This window comes from Pocillopora damicornis, chromosome 11 (genome assembly GCF_964200805.1).
Source record: "Pocillopora damicornis chromosome 11, jaPocDami1.2, whole genome shotgun sequence".
NCBI lineage: Eukaryota > Metazoa > Cnidaria > Anthozoa > Scleractinia > Pocilloporidae > Pocillopora > Pocillopora damicornis.
Window position 1 is genome coordinate 5,000,245 of NC_142680.1, and position 25,793 is coordinate 5,026,037.

General features: G+C 36.4%; 1 protein-coding gene across 1 annotated transcript; it reads left to right on the forward strand.

Annotated features, from left to right (window-relative positions):
- Nucleotides 1-7,879: 7,879 nt before the first annotated feature.
- LOC113670754 (uncharacterized) lies at nt 7,880-24,588 on the forward strand. The gene is made up of 19 exons (XM_089188410.1): nt 7,880-7,955; nt 8,301-8,614; nt 8,844-8,988; nt 10,063-10,323; nt 10,838-11,011; nt 12,111-12,350; nt 14,493-14,693; nt 15,395-15,708; nt 16,313-16,460; nt 17,174-17,476; nt 17,772-18,068; nt 18,649-18,948; nt 19,538-19,644; nt 19,988-20,174; nt 20,869-20,971; nt 21,436-21,703; nt 21,921-21,972; nt 22,474-22,515; nt 22,721-24,588. The coding sequence occupies exons 1-19, from the start codon at nt 7,880-7,882 to the stop codon at nt 23,047-23,049; spliced, it is 3,861 nt and encodes a 1,286-aa protein (XP_089044536.1). The 3' UTR covers nt 23,050-24,588.
- Nucleotides 24,589-25,793: the final 1,205 nt, after the last annotated feature.

The following is a 25,793-nucleotide window of genomic DNA, read 5'->3' on the forward strand; positions in this document are numbered from 1 at the left end:
TGAGCATACGTTTGCCTTTTCCAGATTCTTACAAAAAAATTATTTTAATAAAGATTAGCTTTAAATGTTTTAGCACACAAATCACGATTGACAAGTTTACTTTCTAACCAGTGACTATCGCACCAAGAAACAATGAAAAAACAAAGAAATAATTTAGACTTCCTGTAATAGTGCAACAGTTGTGGGAAAAACACCAGAGATTGTTGTAGAAAGTTTTCAAGTCATTTTTTTTAATACGGAAATTCTTTTGAGATTTCATGATTGCTTCCGTTGTCTTTTGCCTGTAGATCATCCCTTTAAAATAAAGGAACCTGAACCCGTATTGTCAACGCGTGATCTTTCGGCTAGCTGCTGAAACTCCGGGAATATATACCATAATGAGTTTAACTGTATTTTGGCAGATACGCTTCAACGGGGAGAATGAACTTTTTAAGATGCAAAAGGTTATTGAACTGAAACATCAGGTGTCTGTAACGTTTCAGTGTCTTAATGAGTTAGGAAGTAACAACAGCGGCGAAATGTCGGAGTTTGATACCAGGCTGTACTTCCGAGTGGCTTTCTTCGCTTTTCTTATTCCTCTGGGATCCGGTGAGTTCTCTATCATTTGTAATCTGGGCATATGAGTTAATATCCCAACGAAATCACTGACTGTTTTTCGGCAGGGACTCCATAGATATGAAATAATTAAATTCCATTTCATTGCCGTCAATTGACAAACTGTCGAGTCCGACCGAAAAATCCCATGTGAATTCAAACATCTTCTTTAAAGCTGAAACATCTGACAAGTTATTTTATTTCGAGAGAATGAGTTTGGGAGAATTGTAGTTGCGATTTTCATATCTCTCTGGCATAGTATGATTTACTTCCTGGTAAGGGGTAAGAGCGTCTCACCGACTGACCTCGTCGCTCGTCTTTTCTTAGTTACGTAAGAGCATGATCTTCTTTACTTGGCTTCACGATGTTTATGAAGCGGTAGCTTGAGAGAGATCTGAACTTTTTTCGGAACAGAACTAGCTCGCTTCGTTATCGATTAAAATATGACGGTTTCCTAATTACACGGTCATCATTCTTAGAAAGGCATATTTGAAAGCCATGATCACATGAGAAGTAGTTTTTAGAATTTGGACGACTTCGACTGCCTTCCTATACTTTTACTTAAAACAGTTTCTGCATCATATCGAGCTTTTGCTTGAATTTACGAGCTGTCCAGTTTCTTGAACACAATTCGATCGCTTTCCTATACTTTTACTTAAAACAGTTTCTGCACCATATCGAGCTTTGATTGAATTTACGAGCTGTCCAATTTCTAGAACACAAAGTTGTGTCATTATGCAAATCTGGCCCTTATTTTAAGTTTCCATTTTAGTGTGCAAACTAGTTCGATAAATTTACTGCCATTTAGCTTCTGCTGAAGGTATTGGATAAACATGTAATGGCGATTATTCAATAAACCAGCGTGAGCCAAATCAAAAAGGCAGAGAACTTCAAGAACAAAGTAAACTGAATGTTCAATTATGTTAATAGGTTTGTCGTGACTTGGCATGTCACTGTCGACTATTGTTTTAACAAATGAGCGGGCAAACACGGCCAAAGTGGACAACTGTCTGACGAAGCGTTGGAATGAAGTCGTATTCATCACTTTACTCAAACAATACGCCATAAGCAAATAGAAAATACAGTTCAAGTTAAACAAAGAATGATCTCAGCTCGCCTCAGACGTAGGTGTTTAAGAGGCGATCTCTGTAAGAGCGGTCCAAGATATTTCGCATCGGAAAAAAGTTTTCCCTCAAACTTTGCCCGATAAACTATCTTTGGTGGCAAGTAAATAAAACCACATTAGTTTCTGAAAATACCGCGGTTAAAATAAAATTTTTAGAGCTCTCAAAAGTCAAAGCTGCTGAAGGCCCTTTTTTGACCTCTTGCGACATCGAAAATTTCAAAAGTTGAATACCCTGGTCCTCGTATCACACCGCATGCAGCAAAAAATCTCTTGTATTTTTTAACTGTGAGATATGTTAGGTGAATAAAAAATATTTCAATTTTGATATTTGTCTATTCAGGGGTTCGTCATAATTTATTTAAAAACGCTCGTTAAACAGCTTTCTGAAATTGGTCAAAAGTACTCTTTCCTTCTTGGTTGATATTGCTCAAGTTCAGACAAGACCATTAAAAACTCCGCTTGATTTCTTCTAATATGATGTTTGGCTGCAGAAAAATATAAAAACATCTTGCACTTATTAATTTTGTTCGCCGCGGTGACTTCAAACTTTCAGCGATTTTGCTAGCGTGACAGCCGATTATGCAAATTAGTTCATTGAACAAACTCCGACCGTTTTATATAAGTAGCTCAATAAATCTTAGATTTTAACCATTTTAAGTTGAAAAGATAGTAGGACAGAGCTTTTAGACTACACCGATTGATACTCTAAACATTTCAAAAGGCCAGAATTTGACAAATTTTACCCTCTCGTGACGAAAGACGTCAACAACAATACATCGAATATCATAATTTGATTAGCGCTCGCTTAACATTTTAATGGCAAACTCTTTCTTAAAAATTTGGCTTCTGCTACTTCATACATATTTTAGTTCTGACAGGTTATGCTATTCAAATCTGTATGAACATTTCAGAACCAAAATACAGGATTCTATTTAGTGTAACCGGCGATAACAGCATTTGGATCAGCATTCTAGTCGGCTGGAATAAGAGAAAGTTTGTCTGCACACCTGTCTTTAAGACAGTTCTATTCAGAACTTTAGCATAGATCCAATTCAAGTCTTAAATGCATATATCGATAGCCTCGCCGATGTTGCACAAAAGCCAAGGATTACACATTTGGAATCCCAAGTAGGTTGTAGGGAAAAATGCTCCTTTCCTGAAAAATCTGAGTTTGTACAAAAAGCTGGAGAAGCGTGCCAGCTGATGTGCGATGTCATTGCTCTAAGAGATGGAAAAGCGTTATTCCAAGCGGTCGTAGACCATGAAGAGAAGTGCAAGACAGCTATTGATGTTGGCCTTCAAACCCTTACGGCCGCCTATCAGAATGCTCCCACAAAATCACTTAGGACTCATATACTGAGTATTTATGCCAATAGATTTTCAGCCAACGAGCTTAAACGCATGCATCAGCCATTTGAAAACCTCTCCGATAGACAAATAAAGAAGGCAAGAGCACAGGCGAAGAGTGAGGTGCCTGTTGAAAAAAATCCTGCGTCACAGAATCCGACCTTGAGCTCCATATGAACTTGGTAGTTAATCATGTAAGTCCTGTGTCTGCGAGCATGACTGAAAGTCTTTATGGCAAAGTGAAGAGGGAGTGGATTCATCACTTTCAGTCATTGTCATTAGAGGGTTCGACTGAACTGGTTGCAGCGGCCACAGAACCCTTGACAAGTGCTTCACAGCTTCCCATGGGATGAGCTCTTCATAAGAGAGGTGTAAGTGTACGGCTTTCGCAAAACGTCAGGCAGTACTCGTGTTTGAGGGAGGCCAGGAGCACAGTAATGGATGAGATAGGACTGAAAAATCCAATCATGTTTGCTGTCTATGATGTGTGCTCGTTGGCAAGAGGATGAAGGTTACCCAGCCTCAAACTCAAGGTGCTAAGAGACACGTGCAAACATTTTGAGCTCGCATTCAAAATGCGAGATACAAAGACAACATTTCTTGCAAAAATGGAGGAAATGATTTCGGAGTGGAGTTGTAATGCAGTCTAATTATGACGTCCACCCGTTATGCGAATGCGATATCCTTTTTCACAAGAACTCTCCAAAGTTATGAACAGCGACTGCTATGCGGACAGGTGTGACGACCAAATATCACTTGTTCCTGTCAGCTAGAAATTCGAGCAATCGCTGCTTTACTTAGACTTGAGAGATATTCAGGACAATTATACGATGGAATTACGTGACAGAGTCACTGGTCAAGGTGTATTTCAATGTGTGCTGGATCTATGCTAAAGTTCTGAATAGAACTGTCTTAAAGACAGGTGTGCAGACAAACTTTCTCTTATTCCAGCCGACTAGAATGCTGATCCAAATGCTGTTATCGCCGGTTACACTAAATAGAATCCTGTAGTTTGGTTCTGAAATGTTCATACAGATTTGAATAGCATAACCTGTCAGAACTAAAATATGTATGAAGTAGCAGAAGCCAAATTTTTAAGAAAGAGTTTGCCATTACAGGGATTAGGAAGGCCGTGCGCCATGCGCGTATGGCGCATAGAGCTACGAAATGGCCCTTTATAAAAATACTTACTGGGCCTGTGATGCGCCCAAACCGCACAAAGTTAGTGAAATATAAACTATTTTGTGAAAAGGATTTTAATTTGTAAAAGTTTCACTTTGGTGAGACATAAACAAGCGAAAAACTACGGTGCCTTCGCTCGTTTGATCACGCTCGCTTCATTCTTGTTCCCAGATCCTGAACTCGGACTTTGCATGCAAACGAGGCTATTGCTCGGAGTTCCATGTACTTTCGTTTTCGAGCAGAGTTCGAGCGTTTTCGTCGCTTTGAATGTATTTGCATCGATTAGCCTCATGCCTCCGAAAAAAATCTTGAGATTGGACAGCTCGCAGAGAACGTTGTCTACATTTTTCAACACAACAGCGGAGCAGAATCGTGATACTGTGAGCGAAAACGACCGTGAAACGGACGAAAAAGATGGTTCATGTGAAACGACTGACGAAGGTGCTTCCAAGCATTCTAGACTCTTGCCATTTGGCACCAACAAAAAAAGAGATTTCTTAAGGCTGGTCATTCTGATAGTTACAATAACCTTTTCAAAAGGCTATAGCTGATTGAAATGGTTGGTTTAACCTAAACTTAATGGTTTAAAATCTGTAACCTATTTGTTATTGGCAAAACGAACAAATATTTACTGTTATTGAACTTATTCTGACCTTAAAATATGGTTATAACAATAATGGTCAAAACAAATAATTTTTTGTTGTCAAAAACAAAGTAATTAAAAAACATAACTGATGTCAGAAAACAATTATGTTTCATTTGGTTAGTGTCAGGCTTTTATAGAAGACCACTGTCAATTACTGAACTGCCGAATGGTTGATAGCAATTTATCATCACCGTTTTGTTCTGGTGGTCACACGACATTTCAAAAACCTTGAAGATCACTTGAAGTTAATATAGCGGATGGTTATTCATGGCAACGGTTCTTCATGCCTAAAACCATGTCTCTGTATAGGTATAGACTGTAATACACAAGCAATAAACCTTTGTTAAAAATTTTTACTGGCCCATTTATTTACCCTAATGGCCCAAACGTTTTATAAATGGCCCATAACTTTCCAATGATAGGGGCCATAGGCTCATTTGCCTGTTAAACCTTCCTAATCCCTGCCATTAAAATGTTAAGCGAGCGCTAATCAAATTATGATATTCGATGCATTGTTGTTGACGTCTTTCGTCACGAGAGGGTAAAATTTGTCAAATTCTGGCCTTTTGAAATGTTTAGAGTATCAATCGGTGTAGTCTAAAAGCTCTGTCCTACTATCTTTTCAACTTAAAATGGTTAAAATCTAAGATTTATTGAGCTAGTTTGTGTAGTGTGATCGTCCGGGTGAGTGTAGTTCTGAGAAGAACTGTTGTTGGTGACTGACGTTTCGACTATCTGTGCGATAGTCATCTTCAGAGTCAAGTAAGGAATAGTTGTCAGTCGATGATGTTATAAAGTCTGGTCTGTTGAACGTGATTGGTCTGTTTAGCCGTGATGTGATTGGCTGGAAGACTCATGTAGAGTTTGTTAACAGTCATTGGTCGGTTTCGATCCGTCTGTTGTTTGTCGGTCTGTTTGTCGGTTTTGTTCACGTCGTTATTGAGTCGTTTGTAAGGTGCTGGTAATTGTTGACATCTGTTGAGAGGCGTCTGTTCTAAGTTAGTGAACCAGCTTTCCAGAGTCAGTCGTTGAAAGTAGTTTGTACTGTAGGTTAAGCATTTAGCAGAGTCCCAGTCGATTCTGTGATTAGTTTGTCGGTGATGTTCAGAAATGTGATTGTTTACATCGCCATTTCTAGTAGATCGTTTGTGTTCAGTTAGTCGCGTGTTAAGGTTTCTACCAGTCTCACCAATGTAGGAGGCCTGGCAGTCGGAGCATTCGATCTTATAAATCGCTCCCTGTCTGTTGTTGGGTTCGTCTTTGTCTTTAACGTTGGTCAGCAAATGTCGTAAAGTAGTTATAGGCCTGTGAGCTACGCGAATGTCGTAAGGTTGTAGGATCCGTGCGATAGCCTCAGAAGTGCCTTTGATGTAGGGTATAGTAGCTGTAGTCGTTGTATTGAGCTACTTATATAAAACGGTCGGAGTTTGTTCAATGAACTAATTTGCATAATCGGCTGTCACGCTAGCAAAATCGCTGAAAATTTGAAGTCACCGCGGCGAACAAAATTAATAAGTGCAAGATGTTTTCATATTTTTCTGCAGCCAAACATCTCATAAGAAGAAATCAAGCGGATTTTTCAATGGTCTGGTCTGGACTTGAGCAATATCATCCAAGAAAGAAAGAGTACTTTTGACCAATTTCAGAAAGCTGTCTAACGAGTGTTTATGATGTAAATTATGACGAACCCCTGAATAAACAAATATCAAAATTGAAATACTTTTTATTCACCTAACATATCACACAGTTTAAAAATACAAGAGATTTTTTGCTGCATGCGGTGTGATACGAGGACCAGAGTATTCAACTTTTGAAATTTTCGATGTCGCAAGAGGTCAAAAAAGGGCCTTTAGCAGCTTTGACTTTTGAGAGCTCTAAAAATTTTATTTTAACGTATTTCCAGAAACTAATGTGGTTTTATTTACTTGCTACCAAAGATAGTTTATCGGGCAAAGTTTGAGGGAAAACTTTTTTCCGATGCGAAATACCTTGGACCGCTCTTACAGAGATCGCCTCTTAAGTATTCGGTGTATATTCATGAAACTCGGCACGAAACAACTACTAAATAACCAATCATAATGTGTTCATAGACATTTCATTCGTCTTAACTCATAGAATTTTCTTCAACGCCGAAAAACTGAGACTAACAGAGACCTTTCATGAAAATCCCGAGTCAAGGTATAGCTCTGAAACAACCTTTAAGACCAGACCAAGAAAAAGCGTTTCGGGTTTAAGTGACGTGTTGCAAAGAGGATCACAAAAAGTACCTCTATAGATGTTCTGAAGGCATAACGAGAATTTGCGATGTAAAGTGAAATTTTGAAATGTGTTCAATTGCAAATGGTCTGAAAGTGTACTAGTGTCAGTAAATAATTGGACACACTCCATCAATCGTTGGTCCAATTGATGATGTCATCGTTAAATTTATCATGTTAAATCTGCTCATAGTTAGTAGAGGAGACTCTCCTCTACTAACTATGATCTGCTCTATGGAGTTTTATTAACGACCGGTTAAACGACAGAGTGTTACTAGAACAATTCCTGAGACCGGATGGTAGTCGTAACACCAAGGGTCTGTTTACATGAAATTGGGTGATCTCAGGTAATTAAGGTAACCCACCTAGCCGTGGTCAAAAATCAATCCGCCTTTACACACAATCCTACGGCCCCGGAATCCCTGGGTGAGGTCGCAATGCCACAACTATAAACTGGGATCATTTACACTCCTTTCACGGTTCACGATGAACAAATGAAAACAGGATTTAGCCCATGGAATTTGGGAATAAATGACTACAAACTGCACTCGCACTACGGAGTTTACCTTTGTTGGCCTTTGAAAAATATCCTGGTAGTACGATTACAAATTACTCACAAAACCATATGGCTACCTATTTAATGATCACGTGACTAACTTTGCACGCTGGGTTACTTTTCCCGCCAAAACCCAAGGTCGTGGCATGGTTACTAAGCATGCCATAGTCGACATGGAGGACAGTAGTCTCACTTTTAGACTAAGTTACTACGTGTGTTCTATAACTAAAACGATCATAAAACACCTAGGTATCCAGGTAAATAACTAGTTTATTTTTCGGGCTGAACATGTCCTGAAGAAATAGTATCGATGATAGAAATGTCGTACGATATAGTTGTTGTTTTTGTGTCTGTGAAGCAAATGACCTCAATTTCTGGGGATATCAAGATTTTCATGTCCGTATAAAGCACAAATCAGAAGAGTCAGAACCTTGTTAGAAATATATATCTTAGCAGGAGCAATGAAGCAAATGAATTTTCTTGCAATCAAAAACTCAAAACGAAATCTACCCACGACTATTCATTTAGCTTTACTTAGTTTGGTTTAATGTTCAATGTTATAATTTTCTGTTTTATCTGTTAACTTTCTAATAGGGGTATGTATCGATTTGGATCTTGGTTTGGAAAATGAGAGAATTTCAGATGGTAACATAACCGCTTCTTCGGTACAAAATGCCAACACACCAGCCAAGAATGGGAGACTGAATTACACATCAGGATCATCATGGTGTGCAGGAACGAGTGACACTAACCCATATCTGCAGATTGATCTACAGACTCTTCATATCATCTGTGCTGTCTCTACTCAAGGAAATTCTCTAGCAGATCAGTGGGTGAAGACCTACACTCTACAATTATCCATAAATGAGACAACTTGGACAGACTACAAGGAAGGTGGACAAGTTAAGGTGCAATGTTTTTTCTGAGTAATAAGAATTTGTTTACAAAAATACAACTTGTTTATCTGTATTTCATGTAATAACAAATACATGGACATTGTGCTTACAAATCAGTATTTTTTGTTCTAACATAATCTCATTTTTTCTTAACCTTAAGTCATCAATTTACTTGAAGCCTACAGTAATTTTCATCATGTATCTGTAATATTATTAATTTTATAACTTTTTAAAATCTTAGGTCTTCATGGGAAATGGTGACAGAAACTCAGTGGTGAAGCATGTTGTTTATGGACTGCTGACAAGATATGTGCGTTTCCTGCCACAAACTTACCAGGGTTTGGTGTGTCTGAGAACAGAGGTGTTTGGAGTGAAACAAAAGCCAGGTATATGTGCAGGCATGATAATATTACATAACCAAAGGAGGTTCAATTTATACATTTATCATATTACTGGCAGTGCATGTGGGCAATATAAAGCAAATCCTGTGTTCTGATTGGCTATCTGAGCTCATCTTGCCTGCTCAAGATTGCCCTCTTTGATCCTGTGCAAGAAAAAGTGGACTTACAAAGTTAATAACTTTTGCATAATGCCAGTGATAAAGTTGCAAAAGGAGGCAGAACATAGTCAAAACAGAAAAAACATAAGCAACATTTTTGGGTTTATTATGCTACAGACACAGTTAGCTTCCTTCCCTGGCTCTCAAAATTAACAAGTCATTCTTGATTCTTTTGAAAGCAAAATGTTTAGCTATATAATAGATCCCTTATTGACCAAACTTGTTTAGGTAAGATGGCTGGTTATTGACTTGGTTACTTTTTCTATTTTTGTGGACCTTGACTTTGTCTCTGTCAACAAAATTATGGAGAAAGGAACTTGGTTGGTGTACAGCCATCTTGACCTCACACTTGGTCATTAACCCATTTATATATTATGTAGATTTTATATTCTGGTATTCTTTGATACTTCTCGAAAGGATTTGCCTGCTTAGCAAGTTCACTGTTCAAAATTAAGTTTCTTTGAGATTATCCTTGTGGAAGGTTTTGTCAGTGCTAAGTGAAATATAGACAAACAAAGGCTTGACAAATTGTAGTATGTTGCAATTGTTAAATCAACTGAATAACTAAACAAAAGGTAGTCATTTTATAACAGAAATGAGGAAATGATAGAAATAGCTTTAATCTGAAATGGGTAATTCATAAGCTATTGCAGGATTGAACTCTAACATGAAACTAATTGGCACAAATATCTCCTACATGACACTATTTGGTTGAGAGAAGTGTAGGTATATTACAACTATACATAACAAAAAGGTGTGGAAGGAAAGCTAAGAAGTTAGGAAAAAAAACTGCATAACTCTTTTTCTTGTGTTTTATAATATCTTGAGTGGAACCACTCTGTTACAATGGTAAGTTTTTCCTGGCCCATGTGGTAACATTTTCTTCAATCTGTGTTCACAGAGAACCTTACCCTAAGGAAGGCTACAACTCAATCTTCAACATTCAACATTACTGCTGACAATGTTTATGGTGTGTCTGGAAATGCTGTAGATGGAAATCCAGACACTAACTTTTTAAAAGGGAGCTGTTCACATACTTGGAAAGACAACCCCAGTTGGTGGAGAGTTGACCTGGGTTCAGACCTTGTTGACGTCTTTGAAGTTCATATAGTCAACAGGTTCTCACAGTACGTGGTTACTGAAGACTACAAAATAACATTAGGTGAGTTTTGTTATCCACTGATTAAATAAGAGGTCAACAGTGCAGACATCATCTTGTAATCAACTGCTAAACGACAAGACAGTTCAGATGTGACAAGAATTTGTGAAACCTCTGCCAAGCTGTATTGACCTTGTTATTAATCAGCCCAGATGTTTTGATCTTGTAATTGCACAGTCAATACAGGGCAATCAGTTTAAGATTTTCCGGCAAGGACCTTACTCTTGGTTACTCATAGAGTTCAGTTAGTATATGTAGATGGGACTGGAGTGCTAGAACCAGGGTACTCAAGTGTCAGCACTAGTCCACACTCCACAACTTCACAAGGGACACTCAGAAGTTTACCCTTAGTGATAATTTTTTTACTTGGCCAGTCTATTAAGAATACTTTGGGATATTCATGATGAATTTGATGAAATCCTTGTTTTGATGGTTTTAATAGTTTTTTTAATATGCCAAATAGCATTTCCAATATCTTTTTATGTAATTCTGACTTTCAATACCTCATGATCTGCAGGTAGCTCTGATGATGTTTCAGTCAACTCCCCCTGTGAGGGACTCTATGATTTTCATAACTTCACTGCATCAGCTGTTTGTTTTACCAATCCACTGAAAACTGGTAAATATGTTGGGATTTTAACCACAAAGATACAAAGTCTTGAGCTGTGTGAGGTAGAAGTCTATTCACAAGGTAACTTTTCACTTACTCTTTATACTAAACTTAATGTAATGTAGTGATGAAATTACTTTTCCTTGTTTAAAAATTGACTCATCGAAGACTTTTTCTTGTACACGTCACTCAAAACATTCATGTTAGGTAGAATAAAAGTAATTATCTTTGCAAGTTGAGCATACAAACTGTATTTACCATAATTACAACGACCAAAAGTCACATTGAATTTTAAGTTGCACAAAGGCCTTGAAAAGTATTCCGAGTTTTTATTTATATTGATAAACAATTGAATGTTACCAGAAGTAGATAAATCAATAAGTACCCCTGGAATATGTTCTTGGAAAGTGGTTATATCAAGACTCTTGTTTAATCTCACAGGAACCCTTTAACAACGAAGATCTTACAAAATTTCTGTTGGGAATTATGGTCATGTTTGTAAGAAATGTCTTTCGATAAGTAATTTAAATATAGGTTTAGTTGCTATTTGAATATATACACTGTATATAATACAAAAATTTTCCTTTCTTGATATTTGGGTCTTAAAATTTACCTTTGATCTGTTGCCTTAATAAGTGTCTAAGAATAGTACAATTTATCTTCCATTGTGTCAGCAATTTTTAATCTTTACAATCAATCAATCAATCAAGCAATATAAGTATGTGTTGTATTTACCAGCTAATAGTCACAAAGTTAAGGATGACCAGTAGAATCTGTATAGTATTACATTGTTTGTAGCTTAAGAATGGAGTCTCTACCAAGTAGAAAAAATGCAACAAAAATGATTGAGTTGTTTTTTTTATTTAAAAAAACTACAACTACGCCTGTACATGATTTTTTCCCTACATCAAAATTATTACAGTTTGGTGTCTTTTGCTTTCCAGCTTTTTGGCAAGGGCTGGTATATCTGTAGGCTATCCAAAATGTAATATTTACCATTAACCAGTTTTTTAAAAATACTCTTTGTTTTAATTTTTCCCTGTAATGTAAAGTGTAACAAACATATTCAATACAACTCCATACAACTCAATACAACTGTCATTGAATTATCAGTATGTAGACAGTGATCACCTTTGTCCAGGGAAACATTTCTTTTTTTTGTGTGGACATTTTCTCCCAGAAAATCTGGCATTTCAAAAACCAACATATCAGCACTCATGGGCAGTAAGTGGTGGCGCAAGTGATAAAGCAGTTGATGGAAATAGCAATATGACCTTTGCGGATGGATCATGTACATTTGGGGCACATTTCAATTTTCCATGGTGGAGAGTGGATCTAGGACAAGATGAGTTTGTGACTGAAGTGTATCTAGTCAATATAAAAACCCACACTCGCCTATCAAAATTTGAGATCAGAGTTGGTAGGTTAATATACATACAGTAACTAATATTTTTGAAGTGGTCAAAGTACTCTTTGCTTAATGTCTTCAAGAAAAGAGGGGGAAATGGTACACTGTGGTTTCTGGCATTGAGAAAAGCTGGATTGGACTGGATTGGATCACAGACAGGATCATGGAACAAATCACAGGTGACATAATGGGTCACATCACAGGTCGCACGATGGGTTGCATGATGGGTCGCATCACAGGCCATAAAAATTTGGAAAAATAAAAAATATATATTTATATATATGTATAATTGTTTTTAAAATAAAAAAAAAATAAAAAATAGGATTGAAAAACTGAAATATGTTAATTTAAATTGGAAATGTTACATGACAAGCCTGAATGAAATCAATAGTTGTGAAAATACATGAGTTGCTCACATACACTCCAGCTGTCATATCTAAACCATTTTTACTCTGTACCTTGCCTCTTTACTCACATGTGGTTAGTGATATTGAATAAAAGAAAAGTAGCACATGAGATGATATTAAAAAAGAGAAATAAAAACTGAATGGTGAAATGATAAATACACAAATCTCACTTGCCTTTGTCCATTGCAGCACTCCACAATACTCCTTGATGCAGCCGTGAAAGTGACTACATAGAGTTTTGAGGCAGAAAAACTTCCAGTGGGGTTTACACTCCATTATGTCATGCAAACTTAATTTTGAGGTAAATTGGTATTATTAACAAGTTGAAAGAGTTAATTGGCCACCATTAAGTGTTAGCCCTTTGTCAGAGGGAAACATTCCTTTGTCATTCACTCTGATGAAGGGCCAACGCTCATCTTTGAAGATCGTAACAATGGCTAAGTTAATCACATTATCAGTTCAGTTGATAATACCAAATTACCTCGTTATACTCTCCCACCAACACAGCACCACGGTTTCTTCAGAAACTTACTCCCTTATCCACTTAATCTTATATTTTATTTACTATTATTATTTAAAAAACAATTTGACTTTTTTGCAATCTGTGATGCAACCCATGATGCAACCCATGATCCACCACATGTTCCAATCCTTGATCCAATTCATGATCTGATGCAGTCTGATCTGGTATGATCCTGGTTTTGTCAACACTGCTGTGGTTTCCACATCCTTGTCAACCCTCAGCCACAAATGTTTCTGTATGTACATGTATCTTATAATTGCTGTTAGGTTCAGATGTTGAAGTTTTGATTTGACAGTTGTACACATACATACCTGTTCAAGGTTGTGCTCTACTGGTGCCTGGTTGCCCAAAGGAACTGAGTTTTAGCTTCAGGGAACTGAAAAACATTGCCATTTTGCTGAGCAGGGTGGCTGGCTGCGCTCTATTTACTTTGTTTTCAAGTTGGATGTATGATTACGCTTATTGGCTAAAGTTATAATTTTTTTTATTGTTCCACATGATTTAACAATAAATGTGTAAAATGAATCACTGAAAAATGGAACAAATGTAAATCTGTGCTATTTTTTTGATTAAATGTAATACTTTATAATCCATTTTTATGCTTTTGATTCAAATCACTCATACATTTACCAGTCTTTGAATGAACTATAGTTTATGAAAGTTTTCCTCTATGCAAATTAGTTGTTTTCTTGTCGCTTGATATATTGACTTCACTGAGTTTTGTGGCTTATACGCAGTTGGTTATATTTTTCCTGATTAAATTCAGTGATGATGAAATGACTGCTGCCAAATGACAGCAAGGAGGAATCTTTATAATTTCAAGGAACAGGAGCAGTTTTGATAGTTGAGGGGCTACATTGAAGTTTAAGTGGGAGCTCAGTCTTGATGATATGTAAAATAACTGTCAGTCAATCATCAGTATTGGCAGTGAGTAGCTTATCACAAATAATGATACTAATTAAATAGCAGCATCTCTTTCTGGTAATTGGCTTGTATAGTACTCAGCATCATGCCCTTGCTATGCATAACTTTTGTAAGTCACTCTAGCCTACACACTAGAAAAAAGGTGGCTTTTATTAAGGCAAAAGGTCACTGGCGAGGTAAATCTTGGCTGTTTTGAAAGTGAATATCATTATTTGATCAGTATATGGATTATTTTGCAGTCATCTCTTTGAAGTTGTCTATACTTTTTAACAGTGATTTATTATTATGGTATTCTTTCAGGCACAGTATCAAGTATTAATGATACTAACATGACTAGTCCCAAATGTGGTCGGGCAGCTACTCATTACCTTCCTAAAGCAGTAGGTTTGTCATTCTTCTGCCATCCTAGTTTGAAAGGAAGATATGTTACCATCAGGGATCTTAGGGGAGGTCTATCGGGATTCAATCTTTGTGAAGTTGAAGTGTATTCAGAACAAAGAGGTATGGCATATCTGGATATTTTGAAGAACTACTCTTAACTACCACCTTATTCAGCTGAGGTTCCAATCTGCATTCTCAGGAAAATTTGCCATTTAATTTCTGTATGTAGACATGGAGGTACTTCAATATTGTTAAATAAATGTAAAGTTGTGTATAGCAGATAGTTGTGATAGTTTGGAATAAAAGTTGATGTACATACATGTAAATGTATATATGTATGTCATCACATATTTAACAATAAATGTTACAAATTAAAAATATGGCCCATCTTAAAACTTTTACTATTAACATGTAAATCAATAGGAAAGAATCATGGAGTGGTTGTGTAGTTAGCTGACGGTGTAAGCAGACCTCATGATAGAAATGTTTCAGTAGTTAATAGTGATCTATGTTCATGACTGGCAATTTGTAAGAATCTGGTAGTATAGTGTGTTATTCTAGCAACTGGAAATTTCTGATGGTTTTTTTCTTCAATTAGAGGCCAAAAGTTGACAACGTTAATTTGTTTTTTTCATTTTTTGAGCCTTGAGTTTGGACTTAACAACAACAGGTCTTTACACAAATACCTCAAACTACTGGTAAATCACTTGAGGCATGGTTAGATGGTGCAGTACACTTGTGATTGTTACTGTACATGAGTAATAAACTGATTCTCTGAGTTGAAACCAAAGTTTATGGTAATCATGATTGTCTTTTAACAGCATGTCATAGTCAGGCCATTGGTGTGACCAGCAGTGATGCAATTCCAGATGACAGCTTCTCAGCCTCATCATCTCTTAATAATAACCGCAGACCTTCGGTTGGTCGTCTGAATCTAAATAGCTGGGGTTGGTCACCAAAGATTAACACCAATCCTGCAGACTACCTACAAATTGATCTGCTGTATGATTATGTTATCTGTGCTGTAGCTACCCAAGGAGCTGATGGTGGTAATCAGTGGATAACAAAGTACAAGATTCAATTATCATTAAATGATACCATCTTTTACAGTTATAGAGAAAACAATGCTGAGAAGGTCAGTTTGATCCAATTGAAATATCATGCTAACCTTGTTTGAATTTTTTTTCATATATTTTGTTTATGTAGTTACATAGAAATACACTTAGTCAAGCCTAATTTTATGCAAGGCAGAAGAATAATGGACAGTCATGTGAGAGCATTTTGGTATGTGTAAATTTGAACCAGTTTTATTACCAGGTCAAGTATTGGTGGAAATGAGTGAAAAAACTGAAATGAGCTGTATATATCAGGTTTTTCAGGCTTTGAAATGCTTATTTTTCAAGGCGTAATTTAGACCAGTGTATGAAAACCTACTGACATGAAAAGTTGATGTGGCTCACAGCCCTGATTTGAAGTGACTCATTTCGCTGGTAGATTGTCTCCTTTCATTACTGTTTCTGTGATGGTGTTTGTTGTATTTTTTTTGGTTGGAATGTAGGCTTGTTTGTTAATTCAAAGCCAAGGAAAACTGATGTCACTTGTACAAGGAAGGTTCAAAATTTCATGTGAAGGGAATAAACTTGTCAGTGTTTATTATTGTTTATTTTCATTTATGGACACATGACTTGCTTTTGTAAAAAGCATCATTTATTAGTTTTGTGTAATCTTTGATATTTTAGGTCTTTAATGGAAACTCTGGGAGAAAAGATATAGTAAAACATAGTCTTGGGGAGTATGCTTTGGCAAGGTTCATCCGTTTTGTGCCAACAGAGTACTATCGTTATAAGGCATTGAGAGTGGAAGTTTATGGAGTTCTCCTATCTACAGGTACCAATTCTATTTTCTCTGTACCTTATCATTGAAATCCTACAAGTGTTGCAAAAAGGGGAGGGGAATGTTATGACTTACCTTACTTAAAATGTTATATAAAATTACATAGCTTACTAATAGCATGCCATAGAAAATATAGCCAATCAGAATTCAGGAATTCAATGTGTATTTGATGATATCGTGCCTACTCCTCTTATTGTGTGCTGTGATCTTATTCCTGCCAAAATCAAGAAGGCAATACCGTTTCTAGTGTATTTCAAGTGCTGTTTGAGTCATGTCAGACCAAATTCTTCCTTCAACATTAACGTTCAGGTAATGACAGAATATGAGTGACTTGTGGGATATTCCATGGTATACCACTCAGTATTGCACAAGTGGTATACATTTGAGTGATATATGTATATGTTATATATTTGTAAGTTATAATCCCTTAAGGAAATGACAGACTACCACTTAGTCACATTCTAAATGGCACTCGTTCAATCCATCAGGGATTCATGTAGTCAGTGAGATTCACTTGATTTCAGACTTGAAAGAGCTTGAAATTCTGACTTGCAAAGTTTTAAGGAGGACACAAAAACTGTGGTAGTCCAGAAATAACACTTTCTCATTTTCAACAACTTTCATCTGTGTTGATCAATTCAGGCATATGACCATTGTGAAACTGTATGATTAAAATACCTTATAATCATTTTTATTCAACAATCCAGTTCCATCACAAGCTCCAGGTAACTTCACTGTGACTGCAACCTCATCTACTAGTATAAGAGCATCATGGACATCACTGCCAGAATATGCCAGACATGGAAATATAACAGGATATAAGTTGTTTTACAGACAAAAGGGCTCAGTGGACAATTTAGTTATGGAGTCTGTTAATGGAGTAGCAACATTAACTAAAGATTTCACTGATCTTAACAAGTATACCAAATATGAATTTCAAGTGTTGGCCATTGGATCTCATGGTGAGGGACCAAAAAGTTCTGTAGTGGTTGGGCAGACATTGGAAGATGGTAAGAAGCTAAAACTGAATAATGTAGGTATGTAAGAAACATTTTTTCCAAAAAAACATGCAGCTCTTTTTAATGAAGCTGGAACATGCTTCACATGTACATCTTTCCAGATTTATTGTATCAATATTATGCATGATATTGTCAGAGTTAAGCTATTATAATTATTAGTATAAGAAGTTAACCAGTCTCTTCAGTTCAAGTAAACAGGTAAAAGTGCGTCATCTAATTTGTACATTTCTTCTGCAAAAAATAATATAAATAATAACCTTCATCTTCCATTTCTTTACTACTTTAGCACCAAGTATTCCTTCAAACCTTTCTTACTCTGAGATAATACCAGATAAACCAGTTGGTCCAAAGATAAAACTCACCTGGCATAAGCCAGCGGAAGAAAATGGAATTGTCAGGAGTTACACTGTGTTTTATAGTCACAATGAAGATCCTCATAATATTCACACTGAAACCTTAGGAGGAAACATATTAAGTTATACAGTGGATGTATTAGGTGGGGCCACCTATCAGTTCCACGTCAGAGCTGCAACAATCAAACCTGGACCAAATGCAGCCTTGTCTGTTACTGTTAATGATTATGGTAGGTATCGATCTGAAAAGATTATGATCAAGAGGCCAGTTCTGATATACTAAAATTCTAACATAGCTCCGTTGCTAAGGGCAATAAAACTAAAGAAACTAATTATTCATCCCTCAACCTCCATGTAATTTCCTTTATTTTATTCCCCTCACCCTCGGTGCCAAGTTTGAATTTTATTACATTGAAAATGGCCTGTTAAATTCACTTTGAACTTTAATGTTATTTGATAAGTGTAGACAGTAGGCGATATCAAGGTGGACAAGTAGAGAACGGCTGCATTACAGGAGTGGTACAGGAAGGACTCTCCTTATCAACTCCAAGTTCCTTCCAAGATACATGTAGTATTGAAGGACTGGTAAACATGATTGTATTCAACATGAATGACTACATACCTAAAAAAAATAAAAATGTGATGAAGGGGAAAGGAGGGAAGAATTACTGAAATACAATTTAGATAAACTTTGAGGATAAAGTTTTGATGAAATATAATTTAGAAATATTATTTGTTAAACTTTTTGTCCAATGACTGACAGCTGACCATTTATCTGAATTGGTAAATTTTTTGATTCCCTTTTGTCAGAACCCAGTGTAGCACCAAATGATTTGTCTTTCAGTAGACTGAACCAAGCAACCTTCAATATTTCATGGTCACCTCTGACAAGAAAAGAGAGTTATGGCAAAGTTATCTCATATGAGGTCAAGATATCATTGGTGTCTTCTAGAAATCGACTGAAAAGGTCTCCAGCAAACAGCAAGACTGTTAACACAACAATAACATTTGTTATCCTGTATGATATTCAGCCTTGTAACAATGTATCAGTTCGAGCTTACACTAAAGCTGGCCCTGGACCATATAGTCAACCCTTACCTCTGGAATTGAGTAAGTTTCATTTTTTTAACAAATAAGAGGGTGCGAAAGAAATGGATGGAATCGATTCCCCTTCCTTGTAGCGTCAAATCCATTTAGATAGCTTGTGATGAGCTCTTTGGGATGCATTAGGGTATTATTATGCGTTATTTAGGTGCAAGTTGTATCACATCGCCAAGGTGCAGGCCAAGTTGAACTTCTCCTGATGGATTTAATGAAATCATTGATCCTCTAATGAAACACGACGACGATATTTTGCAGTTAAGCTTGGCAAGTGTTTCTCCAAACAATGGTGCATGACTGGCTATATCTTCGCTTCACCTCCTTTTACTTCCCTAGCGATAACTTGTTACTTTAGCTACCAATTCCCGACAAAGTTTTACAACCGACGTCTGTTGCTGACATTGAATAGAAGAAGAAGAAGAAAAAAATAACGGTAAAAAATTTGAAGGAAGAATGGCATCAAACAATCAACGTATTTTTTGTATTAGGTGTTATATAAGATATTTCCTATACATGTAGGCACATAAGTAATGAAGATAGTCTTAACCTTGTTTTCATTCTTTCAAACGTCATTCTTTTAATTACCACTTTGCTAAAGGAACCGAAGCACCCAATAACATAAGAGCACGAAACCTTGACACCACAGAGATAACCCTAGTATGGGAAAGACCCCAGCTCGATGTGGGGGAAGAGGTCAAATACAGGGTAAGTTAAATCGCATTTTACTTATAAAAAAAAAAAAAACGGAGGCAAATACAGCAATCAAGCAAATCTTAAAACACAAAACACATGGAAAAAGAACAATAAGAACCGTACAAACAAGAAAAAGGTACGTTATCTTCTTTAATGTGCACACATGAAGATATCGTAGCTTTATTGAAAACTGTTCGATTTTTGTACTATTTTTGTCTCCTCAATTTTTTTTTTTAATTGAATACATAATTTGTGGAAATAATGGTTGTCCCGTTACATTGTGTAACTGTTGCGATTCGAAATTTTCGTGTTTTAAAACTGTTCAAACCGGTTTTGTTTGATTGCTAAGGTGAAGTACACTGGGACTAAGTCTTACAATAACAGTTTCACAGATGAAGGCATCGTAGATGTGAAAGTGACAACAGTATATACTGTGGAGAATCTGGTACCAGGAACCAGATACAGATTTCAGGTTTATGGAATCTCTGAATGTGGAACAAAGGGGCCCGCTACATACTTGGACGAAGAAACAAGATTGAAGGGTAAGGAAATACAAGCTAGTAATCTAGAGATAAGTGTGTTAATGATTTAGTGTGCAACTTTTGAGGATACATGCATTATATGGAAGATTATTAAATGTAAATAATGGCGTGAAATTCGAACTAGTTGCTCGAGAAACATCAAAAGCCATGTGATGTTTACAGGGCTAACATCGGTAAAATTATCGGTATCAATTGTATGTCCAAAGACTACTTCTCAACTTTTCCGAAAAGAAAGTCGTGTGTTATCGGCTTAAAGGATTAAAATATTTGCAATTTACTTTGGGAACTGAAATTCTAATTCTTTTCAAGGCTGAATGGTTTTAAGGTATCTTAGAATTAAGATTTAACAGGTCAAATGTTGTGGGTAAAGAACTCCTTTTCTCCATGTTCACATTCTTGTGAAGAGGGCACATTTTGTCGTCGAGAATTTGCTCTTGTGAAATAATCACTTATTTCTGAGAAGCAAGCAATGTATTAAACTAGCTATCACATAAAATTCAATGTAACATGATCTGAGTTAAGAAACAAGAGCGCATGTTTATTATTGAGGTTGATTTATCAAATGCTATAAACGATCTTGTAATTGTATGTGTCAGGGCTTTTTTTTTTTCATGAAAATTGAGCTTTGAGATAGCTTTCTTTTCAAAGGAAAATTTCTCTTTGGAAAATGATGCTTATCTTCTAATCTGCTTAGCTCCAGTGGCACCAGCTGCATTGAAAATGACTACTGTAGAAATCTCTGATTTAACGGCTGAAATTGATCTGTGGCCTGCTGAACAAAGGAATGGTCCAATAAGGTGATGGTTTTATAATTTGTGTCACAGATTAGCTAAAAGCATAAACTATTAATGATACACTCACCTGAGAAGGCCACAATTCTTGCTTTCACTGTGCACATAATGATGTTAATCTTGTATACATAGTCCATGATATGAGAAAGATACAACACCTTACTTAGGTCTTTCGAACTTAAGTTGCGATACCAGACTGGGTAAAAATCTCCTTGTTGACTGTAACGTTAACAAAACGCCAGTTCTGCAATCAACAACATTTCTGTTCAGGACTATTCTTCCCAAGACGATTTGACTGCAGAACTAGCTACTATATTGAACACAAACACATAACTGTCTTGCAAAGTCTTTCGCAAAAGTTCCTAAGTGCTTAATTCAAGTCATTAAAGGCCATCAAACAGCCACCACCTTTCAATACGGCGATGACCGCAATGATGTTGACCACAATTTGTTTATTTTCAATATTTTAGTGCTTACCAAATAATCATTCTTAAAGTCTCTGATTGTGTGCAAGAGCTTCCCAGGGATTTTGATTTGAAGCTGAAAGATTTGAACGACAAAAATTTGAACTTTTATCCGTTTTACATTGCTGCGGAATTCGAAAATGATCCTGTACGTGAGAAGTCTTGGAAATTTACAGTTGGTGATGGGAAATCGTATGGAACTTTTATCAACAAAGAACTGAGGAAAGGAGAAAACTATTTTGCCTATGAAAGAGCCATAACTCGTTTCAATGGTGTAAGTAAATTTCGGTGTTGTTTAATTGTTAATTGTTCTTTAATTTAGAGTTGATAATCTAAACATACTATTCAATTGACGAAGAAAAATATTTTAGACCAAATCATGTTCTTACCTACAGTCATACTTGCTGTTAGGGTTAAATCTCATTTCATTACATCAGTGAATTTTTGATATGTGTTTGTAACTTTTTGACCATGTTTGGTTCACTTTCTAGCAAATTTTGGAAGGATATGCCAGTAAAGTGGCCTTGATATCTGTCACACCAGGTATGCGAGTTAACACTCACGTGAGACTCTAAAGTAATTTCTCTACCTTTTCAGTTTAGTGGGCTGTTAACTTCCATGAAAGTTTGCCACTGTTTGAAAAGTTCGTGCCTGTGAAGAGAAAACGATAGTGGCCTTATTTCTCCCCTTCATCAAATAAGTTGGGTTTAAAACCTTAGCCTTTGCAGATTACGAAAAGCAAACTAACCTACCCCCGTTGTTTCTGTGTTTACTAGATAATTCTTATTCCGGTCTGCATTTACATTTGGTCACCTTGCAATTCTTATCATAATTATTTTTATTAGTATATTTGTTATTCTATTTTCACTTAAATGTAAATTTTTTTTTAAAATGTAAAATTCTGATTACATTAATAAAAGCGCCTTGATGCTTCCAGCTCTATGATGAGAAAGGCCATAATCTGGGTTGAGAGCAGGTTTTTTTGTTCTCGTTTCCCCTTCTATGAATTTTAATGCTTAACTGTTGTTTTCTTTCAATTTGCAGAGTCACTTAAATATACTAAAGAAACCATAAAGGGAGATGCCAGTAAGTATTGTGGGGACACAAAAAGCTGGTCTTAAATTTTTGATAAAACAGCGCTAATAAATCCATAATTAAACAGCATGTTGGAATAATCTGCTAATAAACATTTGATTCCTCTCAAAGCTATCACTTGATTCCTTCATTATCTTCATTTTAATGGAGACAGAGATTTTCATATCTGGTGTAAATCTCTCTTATTTTCTAACAGGTGAATGCCAAGTTCTTCGGGCTGCTGTCATCGCTCTTTGTTGCATTGTTTTCGTCTTGCTCATTGTGATTGGTGCGCTAATATGGCGGTTGAGACGAACTGAGCCTAACAAAAAAGCAACTACAGTTAACAGTGGTATCCCTGCCCCATCTGGTGGTCGTCAAGTGTCAGAGCCAAGTGTTTATATGGAACTACACCCCAGGCCTTCGGAAGGGAAGTCACGTGAACCTTCTGAGTACCAGTCATTGCAGGACACTCAAGTGACTTCCAATTATTACAATGTGGGATTCAAGAGAGAAATGTCAGGGAAGAAAGACGGCGGAATGTAGGAGAATTCGCACAGTTGAATACTTAAGTCTCCTCTTGACGCTTGATAGACCTGAATTGAAGCCGCCCGTTTAGATATGGGTCTGTAAGCCCTACAGACGGTTTGTTATTGAAGACTTGGTTTAACGAACATCAGAACGTTCGTAAAAGCCCAACCACATGATGAATTTCCGTAAGAGACTAACTCTATAAAGAAATTTCGTGGAAAAATAGACCGTGTAATTAAACAAAGCAAGAATTAGGAAAATTTTTATCTTACAAAGTAGTAGTAGTAATCTTTAATGAGGATGCCAACGTCACGAAGTGGTTTACAAAAGGGTCCTCAGAAGAATACTAAGTTTCGATTAAGAACCAGTTAAACATACAAAAATGTAAAAGTTTAAAAGAGTATATACAATTATCAAACATCAAATATAACCAGTTAAAAATACAGGAATGTAAAAGATAAAAAGAATATACAGAGGGTAAAAAGCAAAGAATGTCGTTAAGAATCAAAGACAACTTTGGACAGGCCACGTTTAAAAGCAGGCAATGACTCTGCATTCCTTAATGAAGTGTCTAAGCCGTTTCATATATCGGCGCTAAAATTTACTGACGACCAATGACCCCATCTTCTTGTGGCACTAGATTTGCGAATGTCATTTCTCGATCTTGTGTAGTAACTATGAAAATCACCATTGAATGTGACAGGGATAGAGTGACAGAAATGGTTGGTAATCAATTTATACGTAAAAATACCATGATGTTCCTTTGTACGTCGCACTGCATTATTATAGTTAGCCTTTGTTGTGTACCTGATGACATTCGCCCACATATTAACGGGGCAGGGATACATACAAACTTTTATACAAATTGTAGGAGTAACGCATGACAACTGAATTACCTTATGTACCGGTAATCGCTTATGAATGAAATTACATGCAGGAGAATGTAGAAAGGAAAATCTTGAAATGACTCTGAGTCACTTTTAGCCATGTTGGTCTTAAGAGGAGACGATTTACCCCGAATTGTAGCCTAAGAATTGGGTAAAATGTATGGGAAGTCGAAGAGATGCTCAGTCAGGAGAAAGTGCTCTTTAAATGGAACAACCAAATTTCAATACTGTGGTAGGAAATAAGAAGGGACTCGCGTCTACACTTTCCTGGATGAGCCAAAAAAACTGCCTCTTCTGTAGGTTATCTTCCTCTGCTGTCAAACAACTACTTTCGAACATTTTCAAACAGTTTTCGAGTGTAACGTAGCATGGTATGCAACACTGGCGATATCAGTTAAACCTTACGGTTTCGTATCTTCTCACTGGTCTGTTAATCTTTGTTTTTGTGAGAAATCTTAGGAATACAGAGATTCTAGGCTTGTTTTTGTGAAGGAGTAAGTTTCTTCAAAAATTGAGAAGGATAATTAAATTAGAAGCGATAGTTTTACAAGAGATGTGCTAGAAAGAAAAAAAAAGAAAAGAAGAAAAAAGATGGTTAGTGAAAGTGATATTCAGACCGATTAACTCTTAGGACCAACAGAAATAAAGAAGGTAAGTTTCTGAAAAAGCTGTGGTACTAGGTGGGTAGGGGGTATAACCTGATAATTTGGTTTTATCAACTGAGTTTTCAATGTAAATTGCCGCTGTAAAGAGTTTCTTAAGAGATTCTCTATAAACTGTGGCCTCACCTTGTCAAGATACACAAGGAAAAAAACATTCCCACGACATTTGATCATAAGTTTGCCTTTTTAGATTCTTACGGAAAAATTCATTTTAATGAAGATTAGTTATAAATGTTTCAGCACACAAATCATAATTGACAAGTTTACTTTATAACTAGTGACGTTCACACCAAGAAAAAATGAAAAACAAGAAAATAATTTAGACTTCCGGTAAGAGTCTTATGCCTGTAGATCATCCCTTTGAAATAGAGGAATCTAAACCCGTATTGTCAACGCGTCGTCTTTCGGCACACTGCTGAAACTCCGGGAATATATACCATAATGAGTTTAATTGTATTTTGGCAGATGAGCTCCAACGGAGAGAATGAACTTTTTAAGATGCATATATGTTATTTGCCGGCTGGGAGGTCCGTATGGTGAAAAACTGTGACCGAAGTCTTGAAACCAAGACCTCGGTCACAGTTTTTCACCATACGGACCGACCCTTAGCCGGTAAATAACATATTTATTGTTTTTTAACTTGACGAAATTCTTTCCGAAAGAACCGGAATGATTTATGGACGTAAATACGGCAAGATCTTCCATAAACTGAACAATTTTTGAGTGGGTAAATGGTAGTTAAAATAGAGGTGATGCAAATTTAAGAGAGATGCTTCAGCGAAACATTTTCATTTCATGATTTAAGAGGCTTTCAAACAAACTTTGAAACATTATTTTTACAAGTATCTGTCACAATCTGACACCTGTCAATTAGAGAGCGCGCAAGAAAAAAAAAAGCGTAGGAACATTTGAAAACCAACAGAACTAGTTTGGCATGAACTGTCACGACAATGTTTTCTTCAAAATCAGTTAATGATCTAACGGAAAGTATTATTCACTCTCATCGACCATTCATTCATGTACGAAGATTTACCTCTGTTCATTAAGTAAACGGCGAGGAAAGTAATTGTGAGTAAATTCAATTTTTTTTATTTTGAAGTTGTGAGAGTTTGCTCGTTTGTTTGCTGTAATGGCGTGTTTAACTCTGATCTTTCCTTTACAAAAACTAAATTCGAACGGCACACTCCAACGAGACACAAGGGAATGTAAT

What these genes read in the sequence shown, in the direction of transcription:
- LOC113670754 (XM_089188410.1), top strand. Translation starts at nt 7,880, where the DNA reads ATGGAGGACAGTAGTCTCACTTTTAGACTAAGTTACTACGTGTGTTCT. An exon ending in AGACTACAAAATAACATTAG is followed by an intron (nt 10,324 to 10,837) that starts GTGAGTTTTGTT and finishes CATGATCTGCAG; the next exon opens with GTAGCTCTGATGATGTTTCA. An exon ending in CTTGATATCTGTCACACCAG is followed by an intron (nt 21,973 to 22,473) that starts GTATGCGAGTTA and finishes TTCAATTTGCAG; the next exon opens with AGTCACTTAAATATACTAAA.